General features: G+C 40.9%; 1 protein-coding gene across 1 annotated transcript; it reads right to left on the reverse strand.

Annotated features, from left to right (window-relative positions):
- Nucleotides 1-310: 310 nt before the first annotated feature.
- On the reverse strand, nucleotides 311-1,771 carry LOC104457394 (LOB domain-containing protein 38). The gene is made up of 2 exons (XM_010072341.3): nucleotides 1,360-1,771; nucleotides 311-1,221 (listed from the first exon to the last, which is right to left on the reverse strand). Exons 1-2 carry the CDS (start codon nucleotides 1,541-1,543, stop codon nucleotides 680-682), a joined length of 726 nt encoding a protein of 241 aa, XP_010070643.2. The 5' UTR covers nucleotides 1,544-1,771; the 3' UTR covers nucleotides 311-679.
- Between the last annotated feature and the right edge of the window lie 12,964 nt (nucleotides 1,772-14,735).

A 14,735-nucleotide genomic window follows, 5' to 3' on the forward strand; every position in this document is an offset into this window, starting at 1 on the left:
GGATTCTTGAAATAGGTAATTATCAAGATATCTGAATAGGGAGGATCGTCTAATCTTTTGGGTCTTGATGCCCAAATGCTCGGACTTGATTTTTCGTACTATTCGAACTCCGTTAGGCGATGATCCTATAGAGTACCAGTTTTAGCTTGTGATTGAATTAGTGATAATGATGGATGATTCCACAAGCCTCGCGTTCCTTATCCTCCCCACCAACTTTTACCGTCTTCCGCCACTTCCAAAGCTTCATGATGATCCCTCCATCTCCATCGGCCGGCGAAGAAAGGAAGGAAAGATCCAAGAAAAGCACCAATCGACTTAAATCAACTGCTTTTATTGGAGTCACACAGTCATGATCAAGAAAAACCAAAGGAGAAGGAGGAGCAGAAGAAGGAGAAGAAAGAGAAAGCGAGCACCGACAAACTATCATTTTTCTCTCTTTCTGCTCAAGACTCGGAGAGAGAGAAATCGGGTTTCGCCGGCGACTTACAAAACTTTGCCGGAGAACTACGCCGGCTTGGATTTCCCCACTTAAAAGGAGAAAACAAAGAAGAAAATTTAACAAAGAGAATCAATTAGCGGAATAATACTCCGAGAGCTAACTCGTGTATGCGCTCGTCAGAAACACCCGAGAAAAAGGAGAGAGGAAAGAAGAAGGACGACGTCGAAGCTCCCTCTCCGGTTAGGCGAACAAGTTGAGGAGCTTCGTCTCCGGCTCTCCCACATTATTGTTGCTCTCGAAGCACGTCGTGGTGCCGGACTCCTCCGAAGTCATCGACGGGGTCCCCGGCCGCCGCGTCTGGTGCTCGGCCTTCACTGCGGGCTTGGTCTTGGCCTGGAAGTCCGTCGGCGTGAGGCGGAGATCGAGATCCATCGGCTGGAGTAGGAGCTTAGCGTTGTCGGCGGCGGCGTCGAGCCTCTTGCGCTTCGGGGAGATCCTCGACCTGGAAGTGGAGAATCGGGATCCCGGATTCGGATCGCGGAGCTTCCATGCGTCAGCGCACGTGTCACCGGCCTCCGAGGCCTCGTCGGACGCCGGGAGGGAGCCGCCGCCGCCGCCGCCGTCGAGGAGCTCCGGCATGGCCCGAAGCGAGCCGCCGCGCAGGACGGTCTCCACCGCAGCCTGGCAGACGGGCCAGTTGCCGGTCCACAGCAGTCCCACCGCCCCGTTCACCGGGTTCACCGTCCTTCCGCACGCTTCGAACAGCAGCGACTGGAACAGCGCTGTACAGCAAAAGAGAGAGAAAGAAAAAGCTCAACCTGTCAGAGAACTGAGGATCCACTCGTGTCTCAGAATAAAAGACTCTTGCGCGACCACCGACCCGACCGTTCATGTCTAAATCACCCGACACACGCACGTACCGGGCCTCTGCGTCTCAGGGACGGCGGAGATGAAGGACATCAGGCCGGCGCGGCCGAAGAACTTGGCGACGAAGACGGTGGCGTGGCCCTGGGCCTCGGGGGCCTCGATCCACTGCAGGCAAGGCCGCAAGATGCAGGACTCGCTGCAGCCCTTCCTCAGAACCCTGCAACCGTTGCAGCTCATTTCTATCTTATCGATCTCCCTCGATTCAAGAAACAAGAAAAAGAGACCAACGATGATCTCGAAGCTGTTCTTTCTTTTCTTTCTCTCTTCTTTAATAGGCCCCTCAAGATGATTCTTCACTTCACATGAAAGTTTGAGGGTTTGAAACAGGTCTTGGATTGCTTTGACCCTAGGGAATAGATGTGAGAGAGAGAGAGAGAGAGAGAGGAAGGAAAAATTGGGTTGGCGGGTGCAAGAGAGGGGATATATAGACGCAGGGGATGATTGGGGGGTGGTGGTGGAGGTGCTAGGTGGGATTGGCTTAACTAGGGTTGGGTTAAATTTGAAGGAATCTCGGAAATGTTTGGCTTAAATTATTCAAAAAATGGAGCATTGGTCTTGAAAGATAAGATCGACCCTATTTATAAGATACTTTATTTAAAAACTCCATCTAATCCATGCTGTTGTTCTTCACTCGTAGCTACCTGACGGCCGGGACTCGGAAGAAACTTGTTGAAGTGGTAATTTGGATTTGGGGTCTATAAATTCACTGAGTAAACTAGTATATTTACAACAGACCAAAAAAAAAAAAAAACCAGTATATTTACATTATTAGTGACTTACACCACCCTCGTTTTACTTGGGTTTCAATCATTGTTGAAACCAAGAAATTATTAGCCAACTCTCTTTATTTTCCATTAAAAAATATGGGTTTTGTGTTAAGATTGTAAATATTCAAGAGATAGTGGTGACTATGTGCTTTTCTTGAATCCGAAATAATCTGCTCTTTTCTGAACCGGGGCTTGCCTATATTAGTGCATCCCATGTGATCTATACATAAAATTATTCGCTGTTATACATATTGTCAACTGATGACGTTTAAAAGTACAGCTTTACTTTTTCTTTTTCTTTTCTTTTTTTATAAGTGGCTATATACAAAGAGAAGGCCAGAGGCCAAAATAAGTTTATTAGAAGGGGAAATCTAATCGAAGAAGGAGAGTTTGCTAGAGGATTTATAGAACTTTGTATACCAAGCCAAAAAAAAAGAAAAAAAAAATATGCGGGCCTTTGCCAATGGTCGTGTTCTCTAGAGAATGTACATAATTCAATAATCGAGCTAAGAGGAGAGGGAATCCATTACATCATAGGGGAGCGAGACAATCAAGTGATTTATAACCTAATCTCACGATTTAAGAGTCAAATCCCTTTTGCCTGGTATTTTGAACTCCATAAATCTCTATCAACTCTCTTTCATTGATTAAATTTCTCCTCCAATAAACTCAGTTTGACCTTCGCCACTTTCTTTCAAACAACTACTTACGAAAAAAGAAAAAAAAAAAGAGGTACAGCTCTAATCCGTAATATTCTCCCATGAGGGACATACAAAAGGTATCTCTTGCTATCACGTTTCTTTCTCTAATTAGGGAATTTTTTGGTATAATCGAAAGGGCATGAGATCCATAACTACGGAATTGCTTAACTCTAAAGTCAATTTTTTCCCCCTCAAGTTGAAATTGAAAAAGAAAAATATCAACATGAAATCGGGTTAGTGGGGGAGGCGATGCTTGGGTGGGTGATGTGTGGGCACCGGCTTTTCTTTCTTTTCTTTTCCTGGCGATATGGGGGAGGGTTTAGATTCCAAAGTCTTGGGCGTAAGCGGCTCCGTGTTTCCGCAGTTGGTCGTCCCTCCACCGTCGGATTCCCTCCCTTTTTAAAGTTGAGTGCATGTTGATTGGCTTTCCCTTTCATTCGATTTATCTGTTCTTTTTATATTGCATTGTGCCTTTGTGCCTTTCTTCTATTCAAATTTGCCGACCTGTTCATTGGCGTCATGAGATACTTTGATGGGAATTTTTTGTATTTTTGCACAAAAGAAAAGGTTAGGTTTTTGTGTGGTGGGTGATGGTGGTGTGCCATGAGGGCATGGACATCAATGGCATATATTCGAATCCCCATGGTGGGGCATAGAGAATTCCAAGTGGGGGTTTGTGGGGGTGGGGTGGGGCGGGGTGGAGAGAAAATTTTAATTTAATTTAATAATCTTGCAATTGACCAATCGTTGGGGGTCTAGTGCATAGATCAAGGGAGCTCAATGGTAATTTTAAATGAATGAAATGTATTAGTTTATATAGGCTTAGAAAGGAAGTCAAGACCATTGGGTTTGCAATCACAAAAGATTAGAGTCAAATTAAGACTAGAGTATTGGAGATTGGCTTGAGTACGCACGGTGCCATTTAGGTGACATTTCCAATGTCCTCTCTGATTGCATTGTTTCAAGAGTTTTTTAAGGCTAGTTACACTGGTGGAAAGAGGCGTTGCAGTTTTCACAAAATGTTTGACTATTCTCAAAGTTATGGGATCCTTACATATGCGATGGCTTCCAATAGTTTGACAGTTGTCTCGCCGAATTTTGAGATACTGTAGTTTCAAAATGAGTATTGGATGTGATTTTATAATATTTCAAGACACAATTATAACCTAATTACGTATGTATCATGAAAGACAAACGAATTGAATTGATCAAAAATAAGAAATCGATCAACCATATTAATGTTTTTTCACTTCATTGGGTTTTCTATTCATCTTAACAAAATTTTCTTATAGCAATCTCTGGACCTAGTTTGCAATTATTGGTGAAAAGTTTATTACTACACTATAGAAAACGAAAATTCCATACATGCGAGTCACCTATCACGCACAGCACTCCTCTTGATGTTTCAAAAAATCTCAACAATTGATTTATAGGAATGAGATTTTCTTCAATGGTTCAAATTCATTGACACGGCGATGGAAGCACTATATAGGATAAAGGATTTTTGTTTGGATCTTTTGAATAGCTTTATGTCTCATTGAAAGTGAAAAAGATTTGTTGAACAAAAAGCTATTAATTGAAATAGATTATGAGGTTGCAAGATATTTATCAAATAAAGTGAAACTCTAAGTGGATTGTCAAGTTAAAATCAGTGACTAAATATTACCAAAATCTTTGAATTCTCATAACCAATAGGAGAAATAGATAGTTTTTAACGAAACCACAAAAAAGGCCACACCACGTTCAAATAGTATCTCTAATATCCCCTCAAACTAAATATGGATCTCATATTGGATTTTGAAAAGAAAGAAAAAAAATTCAATGGTAGGCATAAGATCTTGAAATGGCAACTATCTGCTTACATTGAGAAAACACGACCAGATCTATAACAAGACTATAACACCATTTGGAAGCTCGTGGAGCTGAAGACGGAGCTGGAGCCTGAGGCAAGACAACTTTTGAGTAAATATTGTCAGTTTTACACTTCCCATCGCATGTAAGCTTGGGTGTCATGTGCTTGACGTCTTTGAGGTGCTCGGGCCAATCTTGTCTAGAATATGTCGTCCGTGGCCGGTTCGGTAGAGCACTAGACGATATACCTTGCAATTGAAACTGTGCTTGAGTCATGACAATCAAAACCAATTGTCATTGTTTCTCTTGTATATATTTTAGATCTCAGGATATAGAAGTAGTTCCATATTTCCCAAAACTAGTTATTTTCAATGTTCTCTAGGGACTTTCGAGAATGTCCATAAGACTCTTCCGACTCTTTAAGAGAATTGTGAAATTTTGTGGAACCACTGTCAATTATTCTAATACCTTAAATTATTAGATAAATGTATGATTTATTATTAAATATTAATTGGGAGGCAAATAGGGACCAGGAAAGATTTAAACTCAGAATCTCCTCAATACCATGTGAGATTTTGTAGGTTATTGCCAATTATTTTTAAACCTCAAGTTATTAGATGAATCTATGATTTATTATGTAATATTATAATAGGTATAATTATTCAACCTCCCTACTAAGAAATGTTCCTAATAAATTATTATAACTAAATCGTGCATCCACCCACAACTCTTGGGGAGTTGTGCACTTGTGAATAGGCTAGTATCCTACTAAAGTGAACTATCGCAATACACTTTGTAGAGTCGGTCCAAGGCCACTGGCTAGGACCGTGACACCAAGCCTTGTATGGAACAACAGCACAGGGATGTAACCACATCAATACAGGATTTTGGATACCATCACATCAAGTACAAGATCAGGAAAAACGTTCAACCTACTAGGAGTGACCAAATTGTTTGATCTAACAAATGGTAGATAACATTAATGGAGAAAGACCATCGAGATTCATTAAGCCGTGAAAATATATGGACGTGAGCACTAAGGTGAACCTAGAGTCTAAATGGGCTAAATGCATGATTAATGATCTTAAAAGATTCATGAGATCGTCCAAGATTTATGTGGATCCTAAAAGTTGGCAAACTATCAAATGATATCCCCAACATATCAAACTAAAAACTCAATGCATCCCTAAAAACTCAATGCATCACACATTTGAGTTTGGAAAGAAATGAGCTCTTAAAAGTAGACAGAAACTACTGGGAGTTGCCCTAATGGCTATCCTTCCCACTTGAGAAGGGAGAGGTGAGGAATGCCATTTCCCACCTTCTTGAGAACTAGGGTGGGGACGCGTGAGTGAGCAAAAAGGGTTTTACAACCTACACATAACTCACACACTTCAATTGTAAATATAAGGTCAAGGCTCCTAATTAAGTAGACCAGAAATTCACATCTAAAATGCCAAAAGGGGCTTTCAATTATCCGAGTTTGACCAACTGTTCTTAATCATTCTCTTAACTCTTCCCCCTCCATCCAACAAGAGTAAGGATTTTTGCTCTATAGTAGTCACTCAATGCATTTTAAGATGACTATCACATTGAATGAGAATCAGTCGCATGCTAAGAGAGCACCCTAAAATCCATTCTTATCGTAACAAAAAATTCAATTCTTGACTCAAGCCCTCACGAATCGATAGTGAATGCAATCGAATTTAAACTACTTGTTTCCCAAAAGATTCGAACTACATTGATTTTGCTCTTTACTTGAATGCTTCCCGACAAAGAAGGTATGCTATCGAGGACCGTTCATGGATGGCAGGTAGAGTTGAGAGTTCACTTTGGGCCAAGAAGCTCGAAGGGAAAAAAATCCTTGAAGGTACTCTAAATTGGCTTTGAATTTGCAGATCTGTTGCACTTATGTGCGCGCATGTGTACATCACATCCTTAGAAAGCTGTCTATTTGAGGAAGACTATTTTAAGATTATGGTCTCGTCCTTGCTGGCCAACGGAGCACTAAATGCTTTCCTAGACACAGATTGGGGTGTAATCATGTCGATCGCAGCTCCACTCTTCTGCCTATCTTGTGTATCCGACCTCGAACTTCATCTCGTTTGATTCCAAGAAACAAGAATCGCTGCTCGGTCCTCCACGAAGTTTGAACATCCTGTCGTACTTACCCAGTATGCGAAGTTGCTTCTGTTCGATCCCTATCGCGAGAATTAGGAGTAAGTTCAATCCAATCGCCAAATATCTTTGCGCGAATGTCGGAGCCACACGACTAAGTGCGAATCTAGTGTTCCATTCTCGCCTGGAAAAATTGACTTCCACTTCGTTCGAGATCATCCATCGAAAAGATCGCTTCGAGTTTCTCATGTTTCAACTACTGACCAACTTGCAGAAGCACTCACGGCAATCGTTTTCTCGATAATGACGCCTTTCATCACGATCGAAGGTTGGAGTCTCCCATGGATGCCCTTATATTGCGGGCGCGTATTCATTGTCATGACCGAAACCGGCATTGGCCTATGGAGATAAACACTGGCTTTGTGAGGTGTCGGCTATAAAAAAGGATATCGACTTCATAATTACCGCACATTACATAGAGTTAGGTTGTGGCTCGCACGAGCTTGGCCAGCAAGATGTTTGGCATATGCGAGAATGAACAATGTCAATTCCGGTGGCACTAACAAGAAGGGAGAAAGGATAAGAAGTTTGGCCATGGCCCTAGAATCTCTAGATGGGGGGACCATGGCCAGTAATGTTGGAAAGCTGGTTGGCGATGTGAAAGGCAGATGGCAAACATGAAAAAGTCGTTGGAAGTATTGAGATGCATGTATTAATTGGGTGAGAAAAATTCCACATCGGATAATTGATGTAATATGGAGTAGTTACTACATCCATATTGACCTATAACTCATTAACTTAAGTTTGTAAAATGACGGTGGATTTAGTAGAATGTGTTGACGAGCTCAGACTTAAACTTCTTTTTAGCAATCTCCTTGTGAAAAGTATAAAAATTTTGCTGCGCACTCCCAACTTATTGTATTAGTGAATATGAGATTGTTGAGATACATACGTGATTTATGTTAGAAGGGTCTCACATCGGATAATCAGTGTGATGTAAAGTAATTAATATATTCTAATTGACACATAATATTAAAGTGTGCAGTAAAAATCTAATACCTTCACTTGAGAGACGCCAAGAGAGTGCTCAAGTCTAAGCCCATCAACAAATCTAGTTAGACCCACCCGCATTCAAATACTTCAGCAACCATCATCAATTGTTAATTTGGGATTGCATCACCCATGGTCTCTATCTCTCTATCTCTCATCTCTTCTTGCCAGACTCACATTATTAGACCAATTGTGCATGGTTTCTTCTCACCAGAACAACTGATATATCAATTTTCACTTGAAATAAGTGTTGATCATGAGATTTTTTTTTTTTTTTGAGATATGCACCAAACACCGATATAGATTGAGGATGGAGCACCAATAAACTATCAACTTTGATACTATCTATTAAAAGTACGTAGCACAAGCCTAATACCTTTGCCTATAGAGATTGCCTAGAGGTAGCGCAAATCCAAGCTTGTCAATATATCCAATTAGACCCATCTTCACACCACACTAATTATCCAATAGGGAACTTCTTTCACATAACTCACATGTATAATTGACTCAATTTTTTTTTTTTTTTTGGTTGAATGTGAGTTTAATTATATAGGTTGACAGGCTCAAACATAGGCCCCTTTGCTGACCTCCCCAGGTAGAGGTCCTTGCTGCACACTCCTAACAGGTAGTCATGGTGGTGGTTGAGACACAGAGAAACAGTTCTACCAGAACAAGTCAAACGTAGCAAATAGTTACCGGAATATGCCAAACGTTGTGACTGTTATCCGCACTTTACATTCGTTCCCATTAACTTATTTACTTCTTTTTTTCCCAGCATTTCCACTATGCTTTTGCGCTTGGAGACTTCTGTCTTGCAACCCAACATTAGTCCCACGTTGTATTAACCCATGAGCCCAATTCTCATTCCTTGGCACCGTCGCAACTATCTGAACATTAATGCAATGACTCTGGTGGTGAAATCTGGAAAAGGCCTAAGAATTACAGCAGTGCAATCTGTTTTTCTCTGTTCACCACCTCAAAGCCGTCGAGAAACTAACCTTCACGATTTGTTTTCTTCGCTTGGTTCAAGGTACGAGCTAGAATCGCCAAAGCAAAGCCCTGTAGAAGGACCCCCCAAGGCTTTCTACAACATATCCATGTGCATGCATGCATGCATGCATTTGAACATAAAGGCGAAACCATACTCTACGTAGACTTGCAACGGGATCTCTCATGAGCTGCTCTGGCAACGGAGGACCACGAAGGAAAAGCACAGCTTCTTCGCTCACACATTTAACACGAGGATCGATTTTCAATTCTTGGGATCACATGGGGGCACGAATCTATAGGTAGCTCAATCAATGACATGTTGGAAACTTTATGTCACGGGAAACATCTATAAAAATTTGGTTTCGTACCTGACTATATTTAAGCTGAATTAATGTCGATTGTCCTGTAAAACGTACTCCTGAATATATTTTTGGTTGATACGTCCCAAATAGTCCATGTTAATGACAGAACACGGTGATTTTATATGACATGTGAAAAACGCATTCTATTGGGATTTGACTCTTTTTAAACTGTTGATAACACACTTAAATAAGTTAAATTATGGAGTTAATACTACAAAAAATCCCAAATTAGTACCTTTGTAACAAATTTACCATAAACCAATACACTTGTAATAAATTTATTTTAAACTAATTTTTTGATTACTAAAAACTCCAACCGATACACATGTGATAAATATGTCATCTCTTAGTTTCTATTAAATTAGATTAATATTATGAAAAATCACAAAACCGATACACACATGACAAACGAAAGGTAAAACCCCAAATCAATAGAGTGTCATCAAACTTAGTAATTTGACAGTAAAAATTAACAGAAATTAATAGAGGAAAAATTTATCATAAGTATATCAATTTAAGGTTTTCACGGTATTAATTCTAAATCATATAGATTAATGTGTTATCCTTTTTAGCATAGTACATTTAGACACGTTTTTACACTTCTAAACACATTGTTTACAAATTTATGTATAAAAGTCCATATTTAAAAGTCATTAATTTTGAACTAACATTAAAAGTCACCTAAATTTATGAAATTTATGTATAAAAGTCATTAATTTTGACGTGATTAATAGACGTGCCGTATTCGAGTTAGACACCTAAATTTCATCCGGCATGTTTTGACGCGATTTGCCGACACCCCCGGGGATACATCTTCATCGTCCGGTGTCTTGATCGGGCTTCCGATCAAGATGTCGTCGCAAACAGTCGAGGGACTCATGATTTGGGACTTTGAAATTCGATGGATCCCTGTGTCTCGAGTGACTCTTCATGGTGAGACGAAACGGAGCGGCGCGTGACGAGAGGAAGGAGACGAAGCGAGACGTCCAAGTCACGGCGGACGTGGCGTCCTTATCCCACCCTCCCGACAACTGCCTATGGAGTTTCTCAACAAGCTTCCAGGGGTAAACAATAGGAAAGAAAGATTTATCACTCTCGTCAGATCTCACTACCCCACATGTTCCTTCAATTTCTACTTTAAATTGGTCATGATGATCTTCATTACCCCCTTGCCGATCCAGGCGTGGGGCATCCCTCGCCCGAGCCAGGCGAGGGCGGCCCTGCTTGAGGTTAATAGGGGTTGCCGGCCATTGATGAGACCCAGCTACAATCGGTGAAGGACAACATCATGTAAGACGATTAGCATTAAGTAAATCACTATTTCAGTGATTTTCAATCAAAATTGGCCAAAATGACTAAATTGATAAACCGTCAATAAATTTATAACTAAATTAATGAATGATTAAAATGATTAGGACTAAATTGTCACAATTGAAAGGTTTAATACAAAATTGACAAATCGTCAAAAGATCTAAAACTGAATTGGCACAATTAAAAGATTTAGGATAGAATTGGTCATCATATAATGGCTTAGGTTATTTTTGATAATTTTCTTACAACATACTCATATATCTTAGGGCTCAATTGCACGATTGACGGAAAATAACCGATTAATTAAGTTACCACGTGTCTATGGTTATCATACAAAATATCTTCTTACTTTACAAGGACATCGAAACCTTACCTTCCAAAAATTGCTTTTCTACGCATCCATTATGTAGATAATGATGAATGCTATCGTCTTGGACTTCAACTCATCACGCACTGATTCTGAAAAAACAATTTCTTGAAGCATATTTTGGATAGGCTACAAGAGAGCTTAAAAAGCGGTGCGCATGTCATAAATTTTATGGATGTCTCTGTCTCATAGCCGACGATACACGAGAGCAGATACCACAAAGGAAAATAAAATAAAATAAAAAGAAGAAGGGAAAATGTGAAAGTTGTCATCTTCGGAGGTTGCATCACGGGCTGGAACCGAAAGATGACCCCTCTGAATTTGACTTTCCCCGACTGTTGGGAGTCGCTCTCTCCATGGATAAGGAACGATGGTACCTTTCGGTGGGGAGCCTGTCACAATGAAAGCTTCAAGTTTTTTAATGTTAGTTCAACATTATCTCCAGGCAGTGGCTAAATGTGACTGTACTAGGCAAAGTTTCTTTTAAAGCATTGGGTTGAAAATGAAAGTGATGTAGAGTGGATTGCTACCTTAGCCTTTTTTAAAAGTAAGGAGAGGTTATGGGTTTGAATCCTAAATCTCGACAGATAGATTGCATTTATAGGAATGCAAAGGACTTCGCCTACATTAGGATAAGATCCCAAAGTGAAGTGGACCAATGATTCATGTAAAGTGGGCTAAAATAGGCAGGGATTACATAATAATATCGGAATAATAAGTTTTCTTTTGAAAGACTGAAAGCTAAGGAGATCAACCCTCAAATCTCCAGTGTGAAGTGAAGATAAATGATTCAAGTGCAACCCGAGTTTTATGCTCTTATATGACATTGGGTGGATGATGAGGGATATGAGTGTTCAACTTCAGTTTCTCAGTTTGAAAGTATATTAGTCAATTAGAGCTGGCGTGAGGACCTTTTTCTTTGAATTGGATCCCTTAAATTCTTATTTTAATCTTATACTTTTAAAAATGTAATATGAAATGCTTTCAAGTTGTGAATAGTGTTTAGGTGGGCCAAGACAAGTATTGAGCTTAAAATAATTATTTAGGTCGTTCATCATTTTAGATAGATATTTAATTGTTTGTCCAAAACAATCTATTATGAGCGGCACTTAATGGGTAATCCGAATATAAATAAAAAATTGTTGATAGATCCATCCAACTAATTCTTCAGGTCTAACAGGCATAGGCAAGCGAAGCCATGATCAGGCATACGACGATATAGAAATGTTGTTAAATGTGTATCCGGATGAAATAAATGATGAACATGTGCAATTTTTCGTCGAACTAAAAAAAGGTTAAGGGGTAGTTGATCCATTTCCACGCCGTGGAGCATGATCTCTAGGACCTCCCAACCGGCCCAACCATTTGGGCCTAGAAGCATCACAGCTACCCTCCACCCACGGCCCTGACAAGACAACGGCGCACGATCACCTCGACTTTCTAGTTCCAATTACAGCAAATGACACGAAAACTCACCAGGACCAAATTCTCAAGGCAAGTACAACATTCAGAACGTCAGCACAATGGCCGGCATGATCCTAAGATTCCGATCTGCGGGGCCAACTAGCGGGAGCAAATCGGGGATTAGACAGAAGCTGCTTTCCGTGGCGAAAGGGCTAAGGTTTGCAAACGAATGTTGATCGCGACGAGTTTCGTCCGATTGGCCAAGCCAAAGGGTTGTCACTTAGTTTTTTTTTTTTCCAAAAAGCACTAAAGCTTTTGGCATCTCGGCATAACCTTTGCAATTATTGAGGATGGGGCCGTTGCATCAGCATGTGTGTGTACAATGTCGAATGAAATATAGACAAGCAAGCGAATCGACTTTAGCAACAAGAGATGATGAAGGTCTCATCGAGTACGGATCACCGAGCATCTTGATTCTTGGCTTTTGGCTATCCTTTTCTCTAGAGAGAATCGTCTAGGAGCCACGCTGCAGAAAGCATCACTAAAATGATGTTGATTCACTTCACTAAACGATAAAATTGTCCAAACAATCTTAAACTTATTACACTTTTACAATTTTAGTCTTAAAATTTTCTATTTTGTCAATTAAATCTTAAACATTTCACTATTTACCAATTGAATCATCTAATCAATTTTACCCCACTTGCCACGTAGGGCAACCGGCAAAGCATTGACATTAACATTTTTTAATAATATTTTAATATTTTTCAAAATTTTAATTATATATTTATTTTTCTTTTTTTCTCTCTTTTCCTTCGTTTTTTTTTTTTTTTTTTTTTTACTTTTCTTTTCCTTTCTCTTTTTTTTTTTCTTATTTTCCCTTTTGCCCTCCGCCATACCTCATCGATGGCTAGTGGAGGTTGCCAACCTCAAGCGAGGATGCGCGGGCCTAGGCTAGCGAAGGCAAGGATTGCCCTTGTCGGCCTTGTGTGAGAGTTGCCCTAACTCGATGTGGCAAGGCAAGGGCGGCCCTTGCCATCCCATGCCCGGGCATCACTCACCCGAATTTTTCTCTCTTGCTTCTCCAGATTTCACTATGTTCTTTCCCCCTTTCTCTCTATCTGATTTTCCTCCCCTTTCCATGATCCTAAGCCTATCTTTGCCACAAGCATCAATTGGGGTCAGAGCTAAGGCCCACTCTTCCCCCATGATCCTTTTGTAGCACATGGTGTTGGCCGATCAAGTACCAATACATGCACAAAATGAGTTTAGGAAGGATTAGAAAGAAACGAAAAGAAAAGGCTTAGCTCATCGTTGTAGCTATTATCATTGTCGTCGCCTCGCCGTCTTTGTTGGAAGATACGCGTGAAGATTCTACAATATCATCCGAAGATCAATTATATTCATTTAATATTGGATCTACATCCAATTAGTATCGATCTAATCGGATACAAATATTGTAAAATATTCACTTGCTTTTCATATACGAGACTTTGTATTATAAACAATGTAAACATTGTACATTGATCAATACGAGAATACAAGGGAAAATTCTCCCGTTCTCTTCTCTCGACTATCTCCTTCTCACTTTCTTACATGGTATCGAGCAGTCTCGACTCACGACCTAGCTTCCGCATCATTATTCGAATTACCTTCTTTTTCTTTTCTGTCTTTGTTCTTTGCGACTCTTGCGAACGGAGCGATCTTGAGGAATTCGGAATGCAAAAAAAAAGGGAATCAACCTTACAAAACAGAATTTCACCATGACCAACCCACAAGAAATCATCTCACCTTTTGGAGATCGGTCGACACCACCGTTTCGTCCGGATCGAGACTCATCCATTGTTGATCGGCAGACAGGCTATCCAAGGTCAAACACCAATTCAGCACACACAATGGCAACAAAATCCGGCTCGGTTCAATCCCGGGGTTACCTTTCTCGGGGTATCCTTATCAATGGATGCCATACCCATGGATCCAGGATTAAACCAGTACATCACAGCCCAGGCTACCGAGTGTGCGGATCGACGGAGGCCTACCGGCCAACACCAGGGCGGGCGCAACCATCGGCCGGCGAGACGGGCGGATCGAAAATTCGAGTGCGGGACGGTCTACAAATTCAGGATTCCCAACGGGGTTTATACCTTTTCCATTCGCGGCCGCCATGGGTCGTCCGTAACCCGGCGACGCGCTATATGTATCCAACGCCGACGGACCGAGTTGCAGATTATCGGTCATTCCCTTACGGGATCCGAAAATTACTCGAATTGGGCACGCGCATTCCGTCGAGCCCTCATAACAAAAGACAAAGAGGATTTATCGACGGAACCGTCCCGGTTCCAAGCGATGAAAAATTAGGGCGACAATGGAAAAAGTGCAATCAATTGGTCGGGACGTGGATAGGCATCGCATCGGCCCAGAGATAGCAGTTTGGGTTGCCCCCAACGA

Source organism: Eucalyptus grandis, chromosome 8 (assembly GCF_016545825.1).
Source record: "Eucalyptus grandis isolate ANBG69807.140 chromosome 8, ASM1654582v1, whole genome shotgun sequence".
Lineage (NCBI taxonomy): Eukaryota > Viridiplantae > Streptophyta > Magnoliopsida > Myrtales > Myrtaceae > Eucalyptus > Eucalyptus grandis.

Bases quoted from the DNA above. Each gene is read 5' to 3' on its own strand.
- LOC104457394 (XM_010072341.3), bottom strand. From the start codon at position 1,543: ATGAGCTGCAACGGTTGCAGGGTTCTGAGGAAGGGCTGCAGCGAGTCC. The intron at 1,222-1,359 runs GTACGTGCGTGT...TTTGCTGTACAG, and splicing joins CCCTGAGACGCAGAGGCCCG to CGCTGTTCCAGTCGCTGCTG.